Here is an 18744-nt window from a genome sequence, read left to right as displayed (position 1 = left end):
TTGTTGTGTGTCTCAAAGCATAAACCAAGGCTGTGCCGTTCTTTATCATTGGTGTTTCGATGTGAATATCTTATCTTGGTCGATCAGTCTATAATGTCCTAGATTCTTTGTATGTATTATGCTTTCACCATTATTGTTGAACTAGGCGATGTATATTGCTGCTTGTGCTTTGTGTGGAAAACCTTCTGTCACGCACTCTCAAGTGAACAGTCTGGACTCATTTTGGTGTTTGTGTGTGATAGGGGCGATGCCACCAGGTGCAGCAAGACAGACACAGTCATGGAACGAAACACATGTGGACTGGACAAGAGACCAATGACGATGGAAGTTAACGCGTGGCATACAATGGCTATTCTAACATATCTCAGTCCGTCCCTCAGTCCGGTCTATAACAACTGCTCTTCTGTGAAAGGGAAGAGGCATGATCAGCACATGTCCATGATGTTACGCAAGTGATTGATGACTTACAAAAGATGATTAAGGATTAAAGAGACGTTGGTACTGCATCGGAGTGATACGTTTACCAGGGTTGACCTAAGAGAGAGAACAAGAGATACGTCAGTTGGCTATCTCCGTGATCGACGCGAGCGATGGTGAGGACTCAGGCATGTGTATATGAGATGTGGGTGAGGGTATAAGGAGGGATGACTCACCACCACGGCCACCGGAGAAGTAGTCGGCAGTGACGGTAGGCTCAGGAGCGGCAACGGGGGCAGGGGCCGCGAGGACGGGAGCGACGAGGACGAAGAGAGCAAGAGCGATGGATCGGATGGACATTGTGATGAAGAGTTTGGTTTGGTTTGGTTTGGGGGTTTGGGTTTGGTTTGGTCGTGATTGAAGTGTTGTGTTGAGTTGGGAAGAAAACAAGATGGATAAGAGCGAGATTGGAGACCGTTTATATAGACAAATCAGGTGAGTATGGTAAGGTATTAATGATGATCGTTGATAATCCTACACCATCCGATAATCATGGACCCTCGTAGGCCTGCTTTTGCCTGCCTGCCTTCCGTCCCCTTGCCTCTGCTCCGGTGTCACACCCCGGCGAACACAGATGAGGTGCTCGATGGAATTTGCCTTTCCACCATGCCGGCATCAGACGTTGGGGGGCACTTTTTCCACACCCTGTTCCTTGGTCTATCCCTCCAAGGGAAAGGAAATTATTTTACCCTGCGTGTGATCTCCGGCCCTTCCTCCCCCTCATACAGCATGCAGCATGGCAGGTCGCAGGTTATACAAGTATTTTCGTGCCGAGCCTTTTTTTTTAGGGTTCAACTAAATTACATCACGCTATATTGTATCTGCCATATCGCGAGAGCGAGAGGACTGTAGGTCACGAAAGCAAAGAAACTACCGTATGGTAGTGAGTTGGTTGTCTCGCAAACCTTTGCAATTTGGCTTTTCTTCTTACGATCACGTTCCTAGCCCAGACGGAAGAAGTTGAGAAGAGGCATGTATGTAATTCCCCCTTGTAGAACATTGAATGCTCCCGAATTCTGTGCTCATTCTTTGATTTTCTGTCTATCAACGCGTCCGTGCGTCCGTGCGCAATGATCAACATGCACATCACATTCATGCGTCACCCTCACTCTCACCATGTACTGCACATCTTTCGCACGGCTCGTGCACAACACGAATCCCTGATAGATGTTCCGAAGTTCCCGTCGCCACCACTCCGCCACCGCATGACTGAGACTGACCCCGACCCCAGGACAAACCGCTGCGTCATTAGGATAGGATAGGAATGAATGCGACCGCTTTCAGCCATAACCTGTGGATTATCCCTCGCGCTGCGTACTGCGTACTGCTGCTGCTGAAGCAGATACATGTACTGTATGGTGGTGCCTTGAAATGTGCCAAAAATAATGATCGGAGGTATGCGCCTCTTCTCACGCACATAAGGCACACACCACCTTTTTCAATTCAATTCGATGACAACGAGGCGTCAGCTACTGTATGTAAGTACGCAGGTATGTGTTAGGGTGGAGCCCTTGTCCTTTCTTACACGAGGCATAGCCTTTCCCTCATCCCTTATAGGTTTAGCATGCTCCCCCGTTCGTCGCGGCGCAGCTCTCGACTCTGATTTCTCCAGAAAGGGATCAACTTGATCAATAGGCACGAGGGGAAATACAAGGTTTAAACTCATCTTCCGTGCCGTTTGTCCGAGGAAAAGGAAAATAAATTAGTCACACCAGGATGAGAAGCCGCGGCTGATCTGTTGGACTTGTTTCACTTTCCGTGTAACTCGTCGTCGTCGTCGTCGTGCGTGTGTCTGTGTGGTCTGTGTGTTACAGGTGGGGTTGGGCGGTAAACGAGGTGGATGAGCTGTGACCGAGGTGCTGCGTCTCTTTGATGGGGACGCAACACATGTCAGTAGATTTCCATCACATCATCCTCATTATCTTCCGGAATACATGTGCTTCGTTTCAAGACCGAGGCGTGGCGTTTGTTTGGCTCTTCGCCAATGCATAGGTATGTCCAAAATGCAACCCGATGTTTCCGGGTGATTGGGACGAAACGCAATCAGTCGTGACGCCGATGTTCTATGTGGATGATCCGTGGCGCAGCGATCGCCATCATTTACAATCTTTATTTAGCCTATAGCCTTGTTTGTTGGCGATCATCTTCTTTCGTCATGGTGTGGTTCTGTAGCACTTCCGATGGGACTTGGGACCATACTGTATCTTGCCACAACCGTTGTATGCCACTTGCCTCGAGAATAAGCTTGGTCTCGTCCAGAGACAGGTACCCACCTCCTCTATGTGCCTCGATGGTGTTATCCCAACGTGCTGCATCGATGTTGAGGACGATCATCGCCAAGGTGATCACCGCTACTGGTTGCACTCATCGTCATGAAGCTATAGACGTGGCACCGGGATGGCAACGCCTCATACACGCCTTTGTATCCAAGTATTGGCCAGACGAGGTCCAAGGAACCGGGATGGGCGTTGTCCCAAGTCCAGGACGTACATAATCTCCATTCATACTGTACATGTGTTCCCGGAACCATTGCTTGCGCCAACAATTCACAGCACAGTGATGAGAGACAGGTATGAATGTGTACAGTATGTGTGCGCACGGACCTGTGGCTTTGATGAATTGTCGATCACCGACCTCCGGCGGTTTTTTTGGATCTGTGAAGTCTGTGCTCAGAGTGGTTAGTTCCAGTTACGCGTTCGTTCTCGTTTGTTTCTGTTCCTGGTGGCAGAGGTGTCGTAAATTGGAACAGTAGTTCCGAGGCACCACCACCACCACATAAACACCACCACCGGAGTAAAAGACTCCTCAATTCAATAGGTATGCAACGGAATGTAGTACGGTATAGGAATGCAGTTCAATTGCAGGGAACATTCACGGAACAACTTCTTGCCGTAAGATGGTGTAAGTCGAAGCACATGCAACGTGTTCTTATTCGCGCTAGAATACGTTCAACGGGGGATGAATGGCTAATTAATCTCGTTATGATCCACGTACTCAGACTAGACAGTGATTTCACATCTATCACATTGTTTCTACGTACTTGTGTGAGTGATATTGTACCCCGCCAGGATAATTGAACTCTAAGTGTGGCGATAACGAAGGAAGCTGAATCAGGTTCCAGCTAACTAAAACTGAATGACACCAAAAATGATTCAAACACAAAACTTTGTTCGCCACACCTTCTCCTTTGATCTACGCACGGGGTACATAAGCAAATCAGGTTCCCTTAGGAACACATCATATTGGCGTCATACACCGGGGAGATCACACAATACGGTGCTTGATTCAGAAACGAGAGCATGTATGATACAGTTCGAGACTCGCTCGATGATCGTGTTTAGGTGACATCCACCACTATTGGTTGTCACTGTGAGAGAATCGCCGAGACATTCCTCGACCCTTGGCATTCGCAGAGTCGTACGGTGAGGGATCGTCGCGTCGCCGACTGGTTAGTGACAAATTCCAAGTCGCTCGGTTGGGGACCAGCTTGTTCTCTCACTGACAAATCAGAGGCCACTTGGGATTGCGTTTCAACCAAGTCTGCTGTACAGCTCTCCAACGTCGTTCAAATAACGGATGACCATAGGACATGGGACAGTGATCGTCCACTATAGTATAGAAATGCGAACCGCAAGTCCAGCGAACAACACAAACACTCAAAGGTCCTTTCAATGCCCCTACGTACGGTACACTCCACTGGAATGCACCAAAGGTACAACGGATTTACTTTACCAATACCAAGCCCAACTCTCGTTAAGTGATGCCATAAGATGATAACGATAAAAGAATAACGAGAGAAGAACAAACCTAACCTTGGGATCTCCGCGGACCTGGTGGTATTGGTAAGTCCCGCCACCAATACAAGATTGTTTCGAACCATGAGGACAAGAAGGCGGTGGTGGTTTCAAGTAGAAGTAGATGGTCGCTCCTGCTGTCCAATTCCGTACCACAATATACTACAGGTCTCCCGGTCTGGTAGAAGATGGGCGGACTGAACTCATACATTCATTCAGTAGCGAGTCGTCCGACTACTGTACGTCGACACAATCTGGTCTGATCTATCCTGTTCTGCGAGGTTCTGTGGTCCCGTAAACAGCAAAAGGATTATCCCAACAGCTCTGTATTATCGATGCTGAAGTAGAGGCTGTAACGCACTTGAAGAAGACAGTTTCGCAAATATCACAACTACATACAAGTATCCGAACTACAAACAACTATATTATATCACAGACTAATCTCGCGATTACCCGCCTAACCATCACGCAAACGCATGTCACCTAGACCTGCAAACGTCACACTCTTCAAGAAGCTATTGTCCCGGTCCAAGTCCAATGCCCATCCCCAGCCCTTGTCCACCCACCCCTCCCGGAGCAAGGAAATCAAACGCTCCATCTTGTACTCTTGAATAATCGCCAAACAAGAACGGCCAGTCCGCAAAGAGATCGTCTGGCAATTGTAATTGCGTCTGGTTAGAATCAAATAGCAGTTGATCTTGTGGTGCGATGAGATACGCATCTGGAACCCTTCCAGCTCCGGCATCGAGATCAGCTGTGAAGGGTGGAAGGGTCGTCGTTTCTGACTCCGTCGCAGGATAGTCCCCGTTTGGAATACCCAGATGTCGTTCAGGGGTTCTCGTTGCTGTTTGCGGCTGAGTCCTCGTATACGACGATGGCATGATATTAGACGCCTGAGCGGGTAAGACGGGCACATCGGCGGTAAACGTGAACGTAGAATGAGCCTGTGGCGGGAGGGCGGTGCTCTGGAAAGCCACTCGAAGGTGTCAGTACTTATCCTTTTGTCAATCCATGCGAGAACCTTGTCACACGCACCCCTTTGCCATTGGCATTCGCACCCCTCTGGCCGGTGCCCTCTGTTGCACTCAACATATATCTGTCAATCCGCTCCACGTGGTCCCTGATCCTCGGAGCAGCTCCAGCCGGTCCAAGTTGGGGTTCCAACGTCGCCAGTAGATCTGCCATGTTGAGCAGAACAGTTCGCACGTGAACATATGCAGAAGGCGAGATGGGAGAACATATAATAGATGCTAGTAGATGTCCAACACCGGCTAGGTGGTGAATCTATATACCATTTTTAGCTCTCGCACGATCACTTGATGCATCAATTTATTACTCACCATTAGGGCGCCCGAGGCACGGATATATGACACTGGAACGGTGGCCAGTGCATCCAGCAGTTCTCCAGCGATAGTACAACGCTGTTCCACCGACCATTCTGCCATTCCAGCCATGACCATCTTGACTGTTTGGAGGGTCACCAAGATATTCGTGGCTAATCGACGGCGTGACATCAACCCAGGCTCCTGAAACTATACCAATATGCTGCAAGCTCACCTTGATGTCCATATCGATCTTTTTCGAGATCTCCCGTCATCTCCTTGGTGGTTTTGAAGTCTTCTGGAAGAGCATGATACATATCCTCGACGAACCTCAATACCGCATTAGGACCAGGTCCATTTCCTGGACTGAGAGTATCCCGAAGGAACAACGTAGCGATAGGGTTGGCTCTATCAATCGCCTGACTACGAGCTCGAAGTTCCGACACGGCATGTTCGAGGATTCGGTACAAGTCTGTTACGAAGTTCCATCCCTTGAAAAAAGACACGGATTGGTGAGGATGAGACGGCGGACGAATCCCGCCTGGTGCGATGTCATCATCGTCGTCTACTTCGGCGGGATAGAGAACGGTGCTTTGGGCTTCACGTTGTCTTATTAGGCCGTTCCACGTAGTAGCAACGTAGACGTCGTGTTGATACGCTGACCAGAACTAAGGGCGATGTGGAATTAGATTGGATCCGTCAACGAGCTTGGCTTGTTTCACACTCACTAATCTTCGCCTTTCCTGCACTTCAATCTCATTCAATCCTGCAGGCCATCTCGATTCATTATGAAAGCCATCAATCGCGCACATTGTCAAGTAATCGCCGATATGAGCGTTTGCACTCGCAATATCCGCGTATTGTACGCTGAGTAGTGCCAAAATGACTTTCATCCGTTTGTAATTGAAGTCGGTCGCCCGGGTAATATCGGTGGGGAAAGAAGCGATTGATGCGTGATAGAAAGTTTCGGAAGACGGATGATGATGAGTTGACAAGTGCGAGGAAGAAGATGAAGATGCGGGTTGATACAACGTGGGACAGGCTCCAGCGCGTATACGGGCAGAAGTGATAGCACAGACTGCCATAGTCACAGCGTGGAATGCGGGATTCCGAGTGTACAATCTTTGTCGTATCTGTGAAGTGAATGTCGGCCAATGGAAGTAGGGGAAGCTTGAATCGATTTTTTGAGTCAGCTTGACCAGGATACCCTATGAGGAACGACATACATAGGATACACGATGGTGTAGTAGTCTTTGATCAGTGAGTCAATCTGCTCATGACTCGCTATCTCGTGATATGTCCACCCTTCATGAGAATTAGAAATCGACCGTCTAGGCGATGGACCCGCAGTCGATATCCCAAGGTCGGAATCGGATCCCCGGGACCGAGCAGGCGGCTGAAATGAGATCAGCATGTGAGTATCAACCCGAAGCCAATCAAGGAAAAGACAACTTACACCTCGCCGTTTCATCGGTCTGTCATAGGTACATTCCGACCCAAATGCCGCACATGGTTCACAGACATCTGGATCTGAACCAGCAGAGCACTGCAAGTATCATTAGATGAGCTCAAATCCGTTACTCAAGATCACTGAGATGCCCCACTGACCTTTATACCTCCGCGATGACACCTATCGCACGCTCTCTGACATCGAGTGTGCTTATCAGCGCTGTGACTTCCGAAAGACCGGACCTGATTAAAACAGTAGACTCACGGTTATCCTTCTCTTCTTCAGGGGGCCGTTGGTAGCACTCATGGTTCTCTTTCCTATCTTTATCTATATACAGACTATCTGCTCTTTGGTTAAACTCAGAAGGGAGAGTATTTCTTGTTGTTGGCCTGACTGTGACTAGATTTAGACACAATGTTCAGCCGTTTAGCCTGAGGAGCGATACGAAGTATCTATTAAGCATGTTGTTGCCGCTCATCGATGCGATCACGTGATTCAGGTGGATCGACATACCAATATTCAATCCTCCACTCTGAGCCTAATTCGTTCGCTTTTTTGCCGCCAGAGATTTCAATCAACTATACTTTCTAACATAACAATTCCTACGAACACAAGTCAATCAGTGCCCACATCATGTCGTGTGGAAATATCCCCGAGGGACAAGGGACGGCAGAGGAAGAGCAGGTAGCCATGCCCCGTAAGTAGGCACCCCGGCCTCGGCTAGTATGGAGGCGTATACGATCATCAGTCTGACGCTGGGAACAGGTCGTAAGCAGGTTCGACGGGTCGACAAGAACACGTGTCAGAGATGTAAGATATCAAAGAGCATGTATATCGTTCGCAATGTGACTTTCTGCAAGTGAGTCATATCGTTACGCCCACCTTGACAGCTTTGTGCCAGTGCTGATTGCTGTGATACTTCGATCAGACCATGTTTCGAGACCGCCGTCTTTGGTCGTTTTGTCAAACTTCTTCACCCACCTCTCCAAACCCCTCAATCGGGATCATCGTCATCCCGAAACGCTGTATCTCATGCCATTCGACCTCCTCGACAAGCTGGTGACGTCCTCATCGCCCTCTCGTCCGGAGCAGGATCAACAGCTATGCTCGATCTTTTGCTATCTCGATCATATGTCGGAAGAGGAGATGGAGCTGTCACGGACAAGACGAAAGGCGAGAAGGAGCCAATATGGGGGAAAGGATGGGTGGTGTATGTAGAATTTGCGGGAGTATTGGACGGTGTGGAGGATCGGTTGGAGGACGTGAAAGGATGGGTTGAGAGATTGGACAAGGGATTGGGCTGGATAGGCGTTCGAGCGGAGGATGTTTTCGATGGGGAACTGAAGAACCGATTGAGGGACATTGCGGGTCTTGCGAGCCAGGATAGTGGGCAAGAAGTGGAGGACACCATTGCCATCGATCTCAAAGATGCAGGTGAGTTGTACCTCATCAAGTTTACGTTGTGCAGAGCCAAGTCAGCTAAACTATGTCGATGCCACGCCAGATCTTCCCTTGTTTTCTACACCCCTCTCCTCGGCATCATCCACTACACCCCTCGACCACCTTCGCAAACTCATCGCATCGCTTCCACCACCGTCTCGCCCCGCTCTCCTCTCCAATATTCTCTCGTCCCTTCTAACATTAATCTCCCAAACTATCCCTAACATCTCGCACCTCCTTCGTGGCGAAACGTCGACACGACAAGCACAGAGACTGATATCCGGTACTGCCTCTGGTCGAGGATGGTCTCTTCCTCTCGAACTATCTGCGGCCAGGAAAGATGACGACGGATTGGTACGATTGAAGCCTATGAAAGACCTGAGCGTGAAAGAGGCAGCGGTATATTGTAACCTCAAAGGGTTCAATGGGTTTACGAGAAACGATAGGCGATGGGACGCGGCTGGACCCGCAGGTAAGAGGGATGCGAGGGGAAAGGGAGGGGTAACGAGTCTGGAGATGTTGACAGAGCGTAAGTCATGCCATGCTTTCGGGGCAGGGTCATATGTGCTGAGCGGGTTGATGCACAGAATTCATTGCTGGACTGAGTGTCACACACCCTTCCACGGTGTCGACGATAAATCGGACAGGTGACAAATTGGTATTTCCAGGCGAAGCAAGCAATAGTCCCACTTGTCCCGTCTGTCAGCTGTGAGTTTCGTTCGTCCGCTCAGCTCCTACGAGTGCGTCAACTGAGCCAATACTGTAGACCGGTCGATCCTTCTGCACTGGAATGGAAATCTCGCTCTGCTCTCACCTCCTTACCAACAAAGACGAACCCGGTCGCATCTCCGAGCGCCGGAGAGAACACAACACCCCTTGCTCCGCTATTGTGCTACGCTTGCCTCACGACATTTACTCCGCCGACGGTGAACGCTAGAACAGCTTCCACTCAGAACGAACCTGTCCCATTGCCTCTATGGATAGGAGAGAATGTAGCTCGGCAGCAGGGCAACGTGGTCGAGAGAGCGACGATGAAGGACCAGATCAAGGATTTCTTAATACAGGATGCCTAGTGGTCCTTGCTATCTGGTGTAATGGTATAATGTGTGCACATATAATGATACATTTGCTATATGACAAGTTGCGACTATCAAAAGCTACCAGGCTGGCTCCTCGTCTAGAACGTGGGAGCAGGGTTGGAGACTTTACTGTTGAAGGGGTAGTCCTGGTAGTGTACCCATTCAGTTAGTTCCGACTAACAGTGCAGAAAGGACAATTGATCGCTCACCAAGATTGCCACACCAGCAAGGATGTTATCATCGCCAACCTTACTCGCGTCCTTTTCACTGGTGACGACGGCATATGCGAAACCCTGGATATTCTTTGGCAGATCGACCTTGCCATTAGAAATAGGGAATGTCTTGCTCGTCAACCCTTCTGCGATCAAGAGATAATCGCCAGTGGGCTTAGCGTTGGGATAAGTCAATGATCCGTCGGAAGAGATGGCCAGTGTAGGGAAAGCTTTGAAAGGAAGGGCAGGGTTGGTAGATGGGCAAGAAACGATGAAGGAGGATGCGAGGGAGAAGACTTCGTTAAAGTCTAAAGGGGTGTCTTCGGGGCCGGACCATGCAGGTCCTTGAAGTGCTGAAGAACTGAGCCAGGCTTGGTGACGTGCTTCGGTCTGTGCGCGCAAGAGAAGTATAGCAAAGGCAAATAAAAGGATCGTCAGCAAAAAAAACAGTAATGAATCATTCTTACCACTAGTTTGTACTCACAGTCAAGATCGACCCGGCAACTGTCAAGTAGGCCTTCTCTGCGATACTTGCCGCTGCGCCAAGATACGCTGAAACACCAACACTTTCCAAAACGCTACTCAATCCTACAAATCCCTTGACATCGTCGTAAGGGAACTTGTACTGACACGCGTCGACCTTGTCTTTGCCCAAAGCCCCGGAAAGAAGGTCGACATGTTGTTTCTCGTGTTCGGCAATCTGACTGATCCTGCCTCGGACCCAAGTTGGGAAACCGGCAGCGGTAAAATCGTCTGCGGAGAATCGGTCGAGGGCAGAAGAGTAAAAGTTCGATTCGAGATGTTCGAGCGTGAGTGCGTATTGCAGGATCTGGGTGTCGGAGATTGATCGAGAGTGAAGTTGATGAGCGCCAGGAAGAGCAGAAGTGAGAGTGAGCATGGGGAGAAGAGCGGAAAGACCAGCGAGGACAGTGGTGGCGTGCATCGTGTGTGAAGGAGTTCGAAAGTGTCAAGTGAGGTAGGGAGTTGGTGAAGTGTAAAGAGAGAGTGAATCGGTGGATTCGTCAAATTTATGTGTAGTTGATGTGTGTGAGTGGACGGTAACCTGGTGATGATCTGGTTGGCTGGATCTGGCTACTGTAGTGACTGTGTTGTGATGTTAGGCAAGGTAAGCCGTAAGATCAAGTTCAGTGTTGAAATTGAAAGTCGTAAAGTTCGTAAAGTCGTTAAGGCGATGAGATCAGATGAGCTCGGTGGAAGTGGATGATCGTTAAGCGGATGAAGAAGAAAGATTGGAATCATGGACCATGTACAGCGTACTTATATGCATTTCTCACGCATCTCTTGGGTCAGTGTCAAGAAGGCGAGCTACAACTCGGTCTCACAGCAAAGCAGTCTGGTGCAGGAAAGCCGACAAGCCATGATAAGAATCAGATGAAAGGGCTCGAAGTCATACAGTGATCAGTACGCGCACAGTCAAACCGGCTGAGATATCAGCGGTCACTAAAGAAGGCTGGATCGACTAGTCTTGTCTTCCGACCTTGTCTCAGTTCCACTGGCATTCATCAGTCAGTCTCATATTGGGATGAGTAGAGTGAATGACGTCAAACGTGATCTATGCATCGAGATCTCAAACGATCAAGACCTCTACGTACTGCTTGATCCCTTCGTCTTCAAGGAAACGGCTGACATTTGAGGTCGACCGAATGCCTTTTCGCTCATGTCCGGGCCTCATAGCAGTCCCTTTTCCTTCAACTTCCTCTCCACTATCCTCTCCACGATTCCCTCAATCCTCTCTGTACTGCCCAAGACATATTTTCCAACGCAATCCACCTCGACATTGATGGTACTTCCAAAATCTTTGCTGGTCAATGTCAATTTCTCCTGACTATGAGCAATGAGCATGATTCCGAATGATCGCTCGGCATCATCGACTTCTGTTATTGTGAGAGAAGCACCGTCGAGCGTTATGTAACCCTTTTCGATGATGTATGGGAGGAGGGTGGTGTCGGCGGGAAGTTGGAAGTTGTACCGAATGGATTCGCCATCGGGCTTTTTGGAGATGATGGTCGCTGTGCTGTCGACGTGGCCCTGGATAGACAAGGGTATCAGCATCACTACACGAGAATCTCAACACCTAATCTGGGTCTGAAATGCGTCTTGTGTGCGGCTAACAGAAGACCCGCCGCTGCACACACAGGTACAGCGCAAGAGGCCGATGAGATATATAGACAACTTACCTGAACCATATGTCCACCAAACCTCGTATGTCCAGCCATAGCTCTCTCGCAATTCACCTTATCTCCAACTTTCAACTCTCCCAAATTTGTCCTCTTCAACGTCTCAGGTGCCAGACCAACAGTGAACCAATCTTCCCCGAAGGAGGTGACAGTCAAACATGCTCCGTTGACGCAGATCGAATCGCCGACACTACAATCTGTAAGAATAGGAGCGGAGTCGTCGATAGTCAGAGTGAAGCCTGCCGCAGAAGGGTTTTCGGTGCTGGTTGAGGTGGAAGACGAGGATGGGTCGACAATCTTTGAGATTCGAGAAGTGTGTTCGACCTGGATAGGGGAGAAAAAGTGAGTGGTCAGCCAATATTAGGCGCAAATCTATCTGTCTGCAGGAGTAAATTTACAAGACCGGTGAACATTCTGACCAATGATTGTCTGGCTAGGTTGCTAGGTTGAGGGCGAAGGTGTAACTTTAGTTATATCGTCGTATCTAGATAGATCGCTCTTCTTTGTCATGAACTTGCTGGTGATCATCGAATCGACGTCTCGGACTCGGACGTCTCCGTCGGAATGAACACCGTACATACAGATTTATCCCACCCACCCACTTAATCCCCTAGTGCCAATGTTGAGCGAGAGCTCCTTCGCGTCCCCCTTTGGTGTACACAAGAAGAAAAAACGGGGGAGCCTCATGTTCTCGCCCTTTCATTTGCATAAGCATCAATCAGCACTACGACCCCAGCAAAGCGAGGAAGGGAGAATCAACCTCTGCGACACCGATACGAGTGAAAGGAAGTAATCGACACAATGTCATATCCTGTTCGAAATCGAGAACGAGCTTCGCGTGGATATGGGTCTACGCCACTATCATCTAGCACCAATTCGAACATGATGAGCCCGGGATCTCCAACCTTGTTTCAAAATAACAACACTGATCAAATGCGTGAGTTCCCACACTGTGTTGTGAACATCCATCGACATTTCATTCCTTTGCATACTTGTATCGATGCTTTGACACGACAATGATGGATAACATATAGCTGACGGCTTGATACTACTCACTATGCCCGCTCAACAACCTGCTGGATTCTCGTTCCCTCCTCCTGGATGGCCATCAAATACAATGTCTCCAACGCGTTCGAATGCTGTCCAACCTCCTCCACCTCACCCTCAACAACAATATCACTACCCTCCTCCTCCACAATTCAACCCAACACACATCCCTCCCCATACATACCACTATCCACAATCACAACAACCATTCATCCTTCCTTCCTCGTCACATCATGCGACGTACGCCTTTCCGCCTAATCCGACGCACGCACCACCCCAATCATATCCAACTTCTACTTCATACGCACCACCAACACACAATCCGAACACAGCCTATCCTTCGTCTGGCGGGTCATATCGAGGCAACTATGCCCAAGCTACTCCGACACGGACGGCACATCAACAACCCCCTCCGCCCATGTACGCCAATCACGCACGACAATCCAACGGGCATGTCCCAACCTCACGTCATCTAGCGGGAGGGCATCCATCCGCCCCGACACAAGCACCGACACCTGCAGCAGCAGTCTATCGTCATCCAGGATCTCATCCTCCTGGTCCATTACCGTTCTTCCTCCCACCACCCGGTCAACCGACTTCCGATCCAAGTCTGTCCACTCCGCCTACCAGTCAAGCATTGTACACCACCTATCCATCAAGATTACGTACCGGCGTGACAGGGCTGATCCAACCTGAACATATCACCGGTGGACCTAGGGAAAGGGAGTATTTCTTGGCAGAAATGGAGAGGGAGATGAATACTGCTGGTAGAGGTGGTTCGGGTACGGGTACACCACGATACGATTCCCCTGTCCCAGCAACTGCTGGTGGAGGTGGTGGGGGTCGACGTTCTACTGCTGCAGCCGCAGCATTGTTGTCAGGTCGAAGAGGTCGTGTTGTCAACTACGCTGAGAAGGCGTCTGACGACGAAGAAGATGATGACGAGGACGAGAGCGAACTTTCAGATCTGGACGAACCAGCCTCTGATCCAGAAGACGAGACATTCGGACATAGGGGACCAGTGAAACGGGGACCGGGTAGACCTAGAAAAGACAGAGGAGACTCGGCCATGTTTGGAGGCGCCGGTGCGGACCATCAGGCTGCGACGAAGAGCAGCAAGTTGAGAAGAAAGAAGGAGGAGATGGAAAGAGGATGGACTTGGTTGGGTGATAGGACACCAGGTGAAAGAGTTAGGAGTCAGCTGGCGAGAGGGACCAAACATGATTACAAGTGAGTGGGGGAACCGGGACCGATCACAGGAATGAGCCTATGCATCGTCACGTGTTGCTGACTGGGTGCTGTTGCGCTATTTAGGTCGGAAGAGCTGCTGGAGAAAGAGGCAGATCGACCAGAGATTCTCATTCCTATCACCATTGATCTCGACGTCGCATCGCCCAACCCAGACCATCAAGGAATCAAGATCAAAGATCGGTTCCTTTGGAATGTCAACGGTGAGCCTCGTCTGCACTTTCCGCTGTTAGCTAAGCTGACTACCGGCTCAAGAACCGTTCATCGATTCAATGCGATTTTCCGAAACGTTCTGCGTCGACGTTGGAATCCCCATTCACCCATATGCCAACGTCATCTCAGAACTCATCAAAGCCCAGGTGGAAGAACACCAGAATGTGGCAGAGATAGATATCTCGAATGAGGATGTGACAGAGGAAGACGTAGTATTTAGTGATGAAGAAGAGGTGGAGGATGCGATGGACGTGGGCGGAGATGCAGAGGCAGACGAGGAGAATGGAGAAGTCGAAGATGGGGATGCCGAAGCTGAAGTTGACGCTGAGGCTGAGGCTGAGGCCGAGGAGGGCGACAAGGATGTGCAAGAGGTCCAAAAAGACAGAAGACGGGCACGAGAACGTGAGCCGGAGCAAGTGTGGGAAGAAGCGGATTGTCGCATCATCGTCAATGTGAGCAACACACTGCCGTCCTCCCTTGTCAAAAGCTCGTGTAGCTGACTATCATGCTATCTTCTACTGCTCAGCTCGACGTCCAAATATACTCTCATATATTACGCGATCGAATCGAATGGGACTTGTCGTCTCCCCTTCCTCCATCGATATTTGCCAAACACTACTGTACCGAACTCGGTCTCACAGGGGAAGCGATCCCCTTGGTAGCATTCGCGATCCACGAAGAACTCTTGAAACATAAACGCGATGCGCTGGAACTTGAATTATTCGCATCGACACATCCAGAAGAACAAGCTAAATGGGAGAGAGGAGGTCCTTTACCCCGAGTCAACACCAAGAGAGGTGCAAAGGGTTTAGTAGGTGTATGGAGGGATTGGTGGGAGAAGGAAGAGTTCGGTCCGATCTTGGTGGAGATGACAATGGAGGAGATGGAAAAGAGAGAATATGAGAGAACGAGAGAAGCAAGAAGAATGATGAGGACTTTGACAACCAATAAGAGGAGAAGATGAGTTTGAACGACGTAGACGACGACGACGACAACTATAGGTAGTCAATCACACAGATAACAAATTACATAGACGAAACAGGTAATGCTACGCGGATACGTGTCACTCTGCACTTTTCTGTCGTTGGCAATCGTCAGATATACGGTAGATGCCACAAAGCGTTTGTCTGTCGACTCATGGAATCTTTGCAGTCTCTGCAAATGACGCAAATTATGACAAAGGCAAGCAATAGAGTTATTCATCACTTATATTCCAACTGTTTCCACGACACAACTAACATTAAAAGGATTTTTCCGGGTCGAACAAAAAGACAAATAAAAGGGGAACCACACAGAAGCACACTACCGACAGAGTTCATAATCACCGACGAGATTGGTAGTAAGACAAGAGAGGGGGACGAGAAAACATGGTTTACTCGTCGGCTACATGATAGGGAAGACAGGTAGACGCATCAGTAAAAAGGCAAAACACAGTGTATGGTCAAACAAACAGGCAAGGCGACAACAACAACCGGACGGTGCAGGCATTTCGGGTCTAGACGATTTTACTCCTTCTTCGCGGATCCGGTAAAGTTCTCCGTGAAACGAGAGAGCAATCCCTTGGAGTGTTGTTCCTCCTCGTGCGTAGGAGTCTCAGGCTCGGGAGCGGGACCAGCATCGGCAGCGGCACTGTCACTGGTGACAGGCGCAGGAGCGTGGATCACCTCACCCAAGGTGTCCTCCGGTCTGAGAGCATTACCGGTCGTGTTGGTCGACCCGAAGCCTGCACCGGTTGTAGTCGAGCTGGAGACGGGAGCGGGGGAGAGACCCTCACCAGTTGTGGGCTCCTCACGGGCGGGTGCCTTCTCTTCTCGTCGAGACAACTGACGGTTCGTACCAGCGTCAGATCCAGTCGCAGCGGGGCCGAGCTCTGGCTTCTCCTTCTTGTCAAGCTAATAGTGAAGATGAGTCAGCTGGAGAAGATACCGAGAACCGGCGCTCGACTCACAGCGTAGCCGTTAGGTCCGACCTCAACGGGGGCAGCGCTACCGTGAGTGTAGGCGGGGACTTCCTCCTCAGCGGTGTGAGCAGCATCCTCAGCCTCTTCCTCCTCCTCGCCTTCATCTTCCTCGACGGAGCTGCCCTCTTCCTCTTCCTCCTCCTCCTCTTCTTCCTCTTCCTCGGAAGCGTAACTATGAGGGAAAATCAGCCAGGCTTCGATTTACAGCGGGACATGCAAACTCACCCAACGCTCCTGACGGCTTGAGCAACAGGACCATCTCGCTCCATCTGCTCGCTGGCGACCAAGTACCTAGCTACGAGCATTCGCAAGTCGTTCCAGACCTCCATCATCTCCTCGTGACTTCTAGCCCTGAAAGTGAAAGCAGTGTCGCTACCGCCGAAGAGACCTCGACCACCAGGGGTCTTGCCGTAAGCTGAGGTTCCGTCCTTTCGGCCCTCGATGTGGAATTTGTGCGATTTAGCGGTAGTAGCAGACGAAGGAGGGCCGAGAGTACAAGCGGGAAGGAACAAGCTCCAGATAGGGTGAGTGGCAGTAGTGGGGTCAGAGGAAGCGTACTCGTGCAAGTAACCGGCGGGGGTGAGGACGTAGAATCCTTCCTTGTAGGTCTTGGTGAATCGCTTCTTTCGCTCGAGGAGACCGGTGTGGACGGGAGTAACGGAGGGGTCGTTCCTACCGGGGTAGTCAATCTGGTCTGGGTTTCGGAGAGGTGTCTCGGGGTCAAGAAGGTGGTCAGATCGGGCAGCGAAGGAGATCCACTCTCGATCGGGCATGAGCTGAGACATGTTAACACCGAGGTGTCGCCAAGTTTCCTGGACGGAAGCGGACATTCGGGTCTGCCATTCGTCGAAGGTAGCCCAGGCTGATTGGATGGATCGGACGATACCCTCCTCGAAATGAGCGGAGTTTTGCTGCATGATGATAACGGACTTTTGGAGCGAGTTCTCTTCGTTGACCTAGTAATTCAACTTGTCAGTTTCCGTGTACACCGAAAGTCTGACACGTAAGCTCACCTGTCTCTGGAGCTGCTTCAAAACAGCCATGTTGACGGCGAAGGGGTCTTCCTTAGCGGAGACCTGCATTGGGGTGTGGTTGACAGATCCAATGGCCCTGGCAAGATCGGCGATGGCCTTGGTGGACATCTCCCTCTCCTTGGCAACAGAAGTAGCGAGCTTTCCGGTGTCCAACTGGACGTTCTTGATGTGCGCCTTGATCTCGGTTCGGAGCTTCTGGAGATGTTGGACAATGGAGGACTCGATGGTTCGTGCGAGGGAAGAGTGAGAGTCGGCAATCACTCGTGTCTTGTCTCGGATGGTGTAGAAGACATCCTAGGGACGGGCATAAGTATCTGCCGCAATTCCAGCGAATATGGTGAATAAACTCACCTGCATACCACCCTCGCCAAGGAACTGGTTTCCGGGTCTGAAGGGAACCTGGATAACGGCACCAAGCTTGGTGAGCTCCTTGGAGGTGTTGGCCTCGATATCGGCGATACCCTCAAAGTATGCTGCGCAAACGTCAGTGAACTGCGCATGTCGCTCATAACACAAAGCCACTCACAGATGAGCATCTTGACGATCTGCTTCCAAGCAGTGAATCGCTCGATAAGGATGTCGGAAGGTTTGAGCTCATGAGGGGCAGTGTTCTTCTTGATCTGTATGAGGGGGACGAGAAAACAACTTGTCAGTCTACGTGCTCAATGCTGCTCTTGCTGACAGATGACGAACAGTCTGCCGATGAGGGGGCTGAGAGAAGATGTGACGAAGGGCACCAACTCACCAAGGACTGGTTCCTCGACACTGTCGAACCCGCTTTGGACGTAGTCCGTGAGAGTGTATCAAAGTGGGACATTATGTTTACTATTTGTTTCCTTTGCTATACTGTGTTGACAAGGAAAGAGCAAAAGTAAAGTAAAGATGTGATTGAAGGATTAAGTATTAGCCTAGGTCGGTCAATCAATCAATGGAATGGCGGCAAATGAGAAAAGAAGGGTGAGGTGTGATGTTATGTTATGAAATGGATGGAATGTTAGGAAAGTGGGGAAATAGCGATGACGGTGACGATGATGATGATGAGGATTGAGGACTGAGAGATGAAAGGGTCGATCGACGTACTATTTAGTTACTCAGTTACTCCAACGAGAGTAGTAAGTATAGCAACAGTGTGGGTAATGTCGAGTGCGGGGCAAACAGCTGAGAAGAGAGGAAGAGAGAGGGAAGGAGAGGGAAAGAAGTACTGTAAGCGGGAAACAGACAGACGAGAGATAGAGCGAGGGAAAGAGAGATTCTAAGGGTTGAGTTGGGT

General features: G+C 50.0%; 6 protein-coding genes across 6 annotated transcripts; 2 read left to right on the top strand and 4 right to left on the bottom strand.

Moving 5' to 3' along the window:
- Positions 1-4786: 4786 nt before the first annotated feature.
- On the bottom strand, positions 4787-7349 carry CI109_102600 (uncharacterized protein; the record flags this gene model as incomplete). Its single annotated transcript, XM_032006319.1, has 9 exons — positions 4787-5236; positions 5307-5555; positions 5612-5766; positions 5829-6261; positions 6322-6763; positions 6820-6989; positions 7050-7139; positions 7202-7237; positions 7308-7349. 9 exons carry the CDS (start codon positions 7347-7349, stop codon positions 4787-4789), a joined length of 2067 nt encoding a protein of 688 aa, XP_031859340.1.
- Positions 7350-7676: 327 nt separating this feature from the next.
- CI109_102599 (uncharacterized protein) lies at positions 7677-9556 on the top strand (the record flags this gene model as incomplete). Its single annotated transcript, XM_032006318.1, has 6 exons — positions 7677-7740; positions 7809-7902; positions 7972-8477; positions 8548-9012; positions 9071-9191; positions 9250-9556. 6 exons carry the CDS (start codon positions 7677-7679, stop codon positions 9554-9556), a joined length of 1557 nt encoding a protein of 518 aa, XP_031859339.1.
- A 104-nt stretch (positions 9557-9660) lies between these two features.
- CI109_102598 (uncharacterized protein) lies at positions 9661-10717 on the bottom strand (the record flags this gene model as incomplete). The annotated part of the gene is made up of 3 exons (XM_032006317.1): positions 9661-9708; positions 9772-10164; positions 10259-10717. The coding sequence occupies 3 exons, from the start codon at positions 10715-10717 to the stop codon at positions 9661-9663; spliced, it is 900 nt and encodes a 299-aa protein (XP_031859338.1).
- A 746-nt stretch (positions 10718-11463) lies between these two features.
- CI109_102597 (riboflavin synthase, alpha subunit) lies at positions 11464-12385 on the bottom strand (the record flags this gene model as incomplete). The annotated part of the gene is made up of 3 exons (XM_032006316.1): positions 11464-11823; positions 11973-12296; positions 12371-12385. The coding sequence occupies 3 exons, from the start codon at positions 12383-12385 to the stop codon at positions 11464-11466; spliced, it is 699 nt and encodes a 232-aa protein (XP_031859337.1).
- Positions 12386-13029: 644 nt separating this feature from the next.
- CI109_102596 (uncharacterized protein) lies at positions 13030-15444 on the top strand (the record flags this gene model as incomplete). Its single annotated transcript, XM_032006315.1, has 4 exons — positions 13030-14249; positions 14334-14470; positions 14523-14932; positions 15007-15444. The coding sequence occupies 4 exons, from the start codon at positions 13030-13032 to the stop codon at positions 15442-15444; spliced, it is 2205 nt and encodes a 734-aa protein (XP_031859336.1).
- Positions 15445-15985: 541 nt separating this feature from the next.
- Positions 15986-18291, bottom strand: CI109_102595 (uncharacterized protein; the record flags this gene model as incomplete). The annotated part of the gene is made up of 7 exons (XM_032006314.1): positions 15986-16372; positions 16429-16612; positions 16666-17396; positions 17454-17768; positions 17826-17947; positions 18001-18094; positions 18220-18291. The coding sequence occupies 7 exons, from the start codon at positions 18289-18291 to the stop codon at positions 15986-15988; spliced, it is 1905 nt and encodes a 634-aa protein (XP_031859335.1).
- Between the last annotated feature and the right edge of the window lie 453 nt (positions 18292-18744).

This window comes from Kwoniella shandongensis, chromosome 4 (assembly GCF_008629635.2).
Source record: "Kwoniella shandongensis chromosome 4, complete sequence".
Classification (NCBI taxonomy): domain Eukaryota; kingdom Fungi; phylum Basidiomycota; class Tremellomycetes; order Tremellales; family Cryptococcaceae; genus Kwoniella; species Kwoniella shandongensis.
This window is presented reverse-complemented; position numbering and strand designations above follow the sequence as displayed.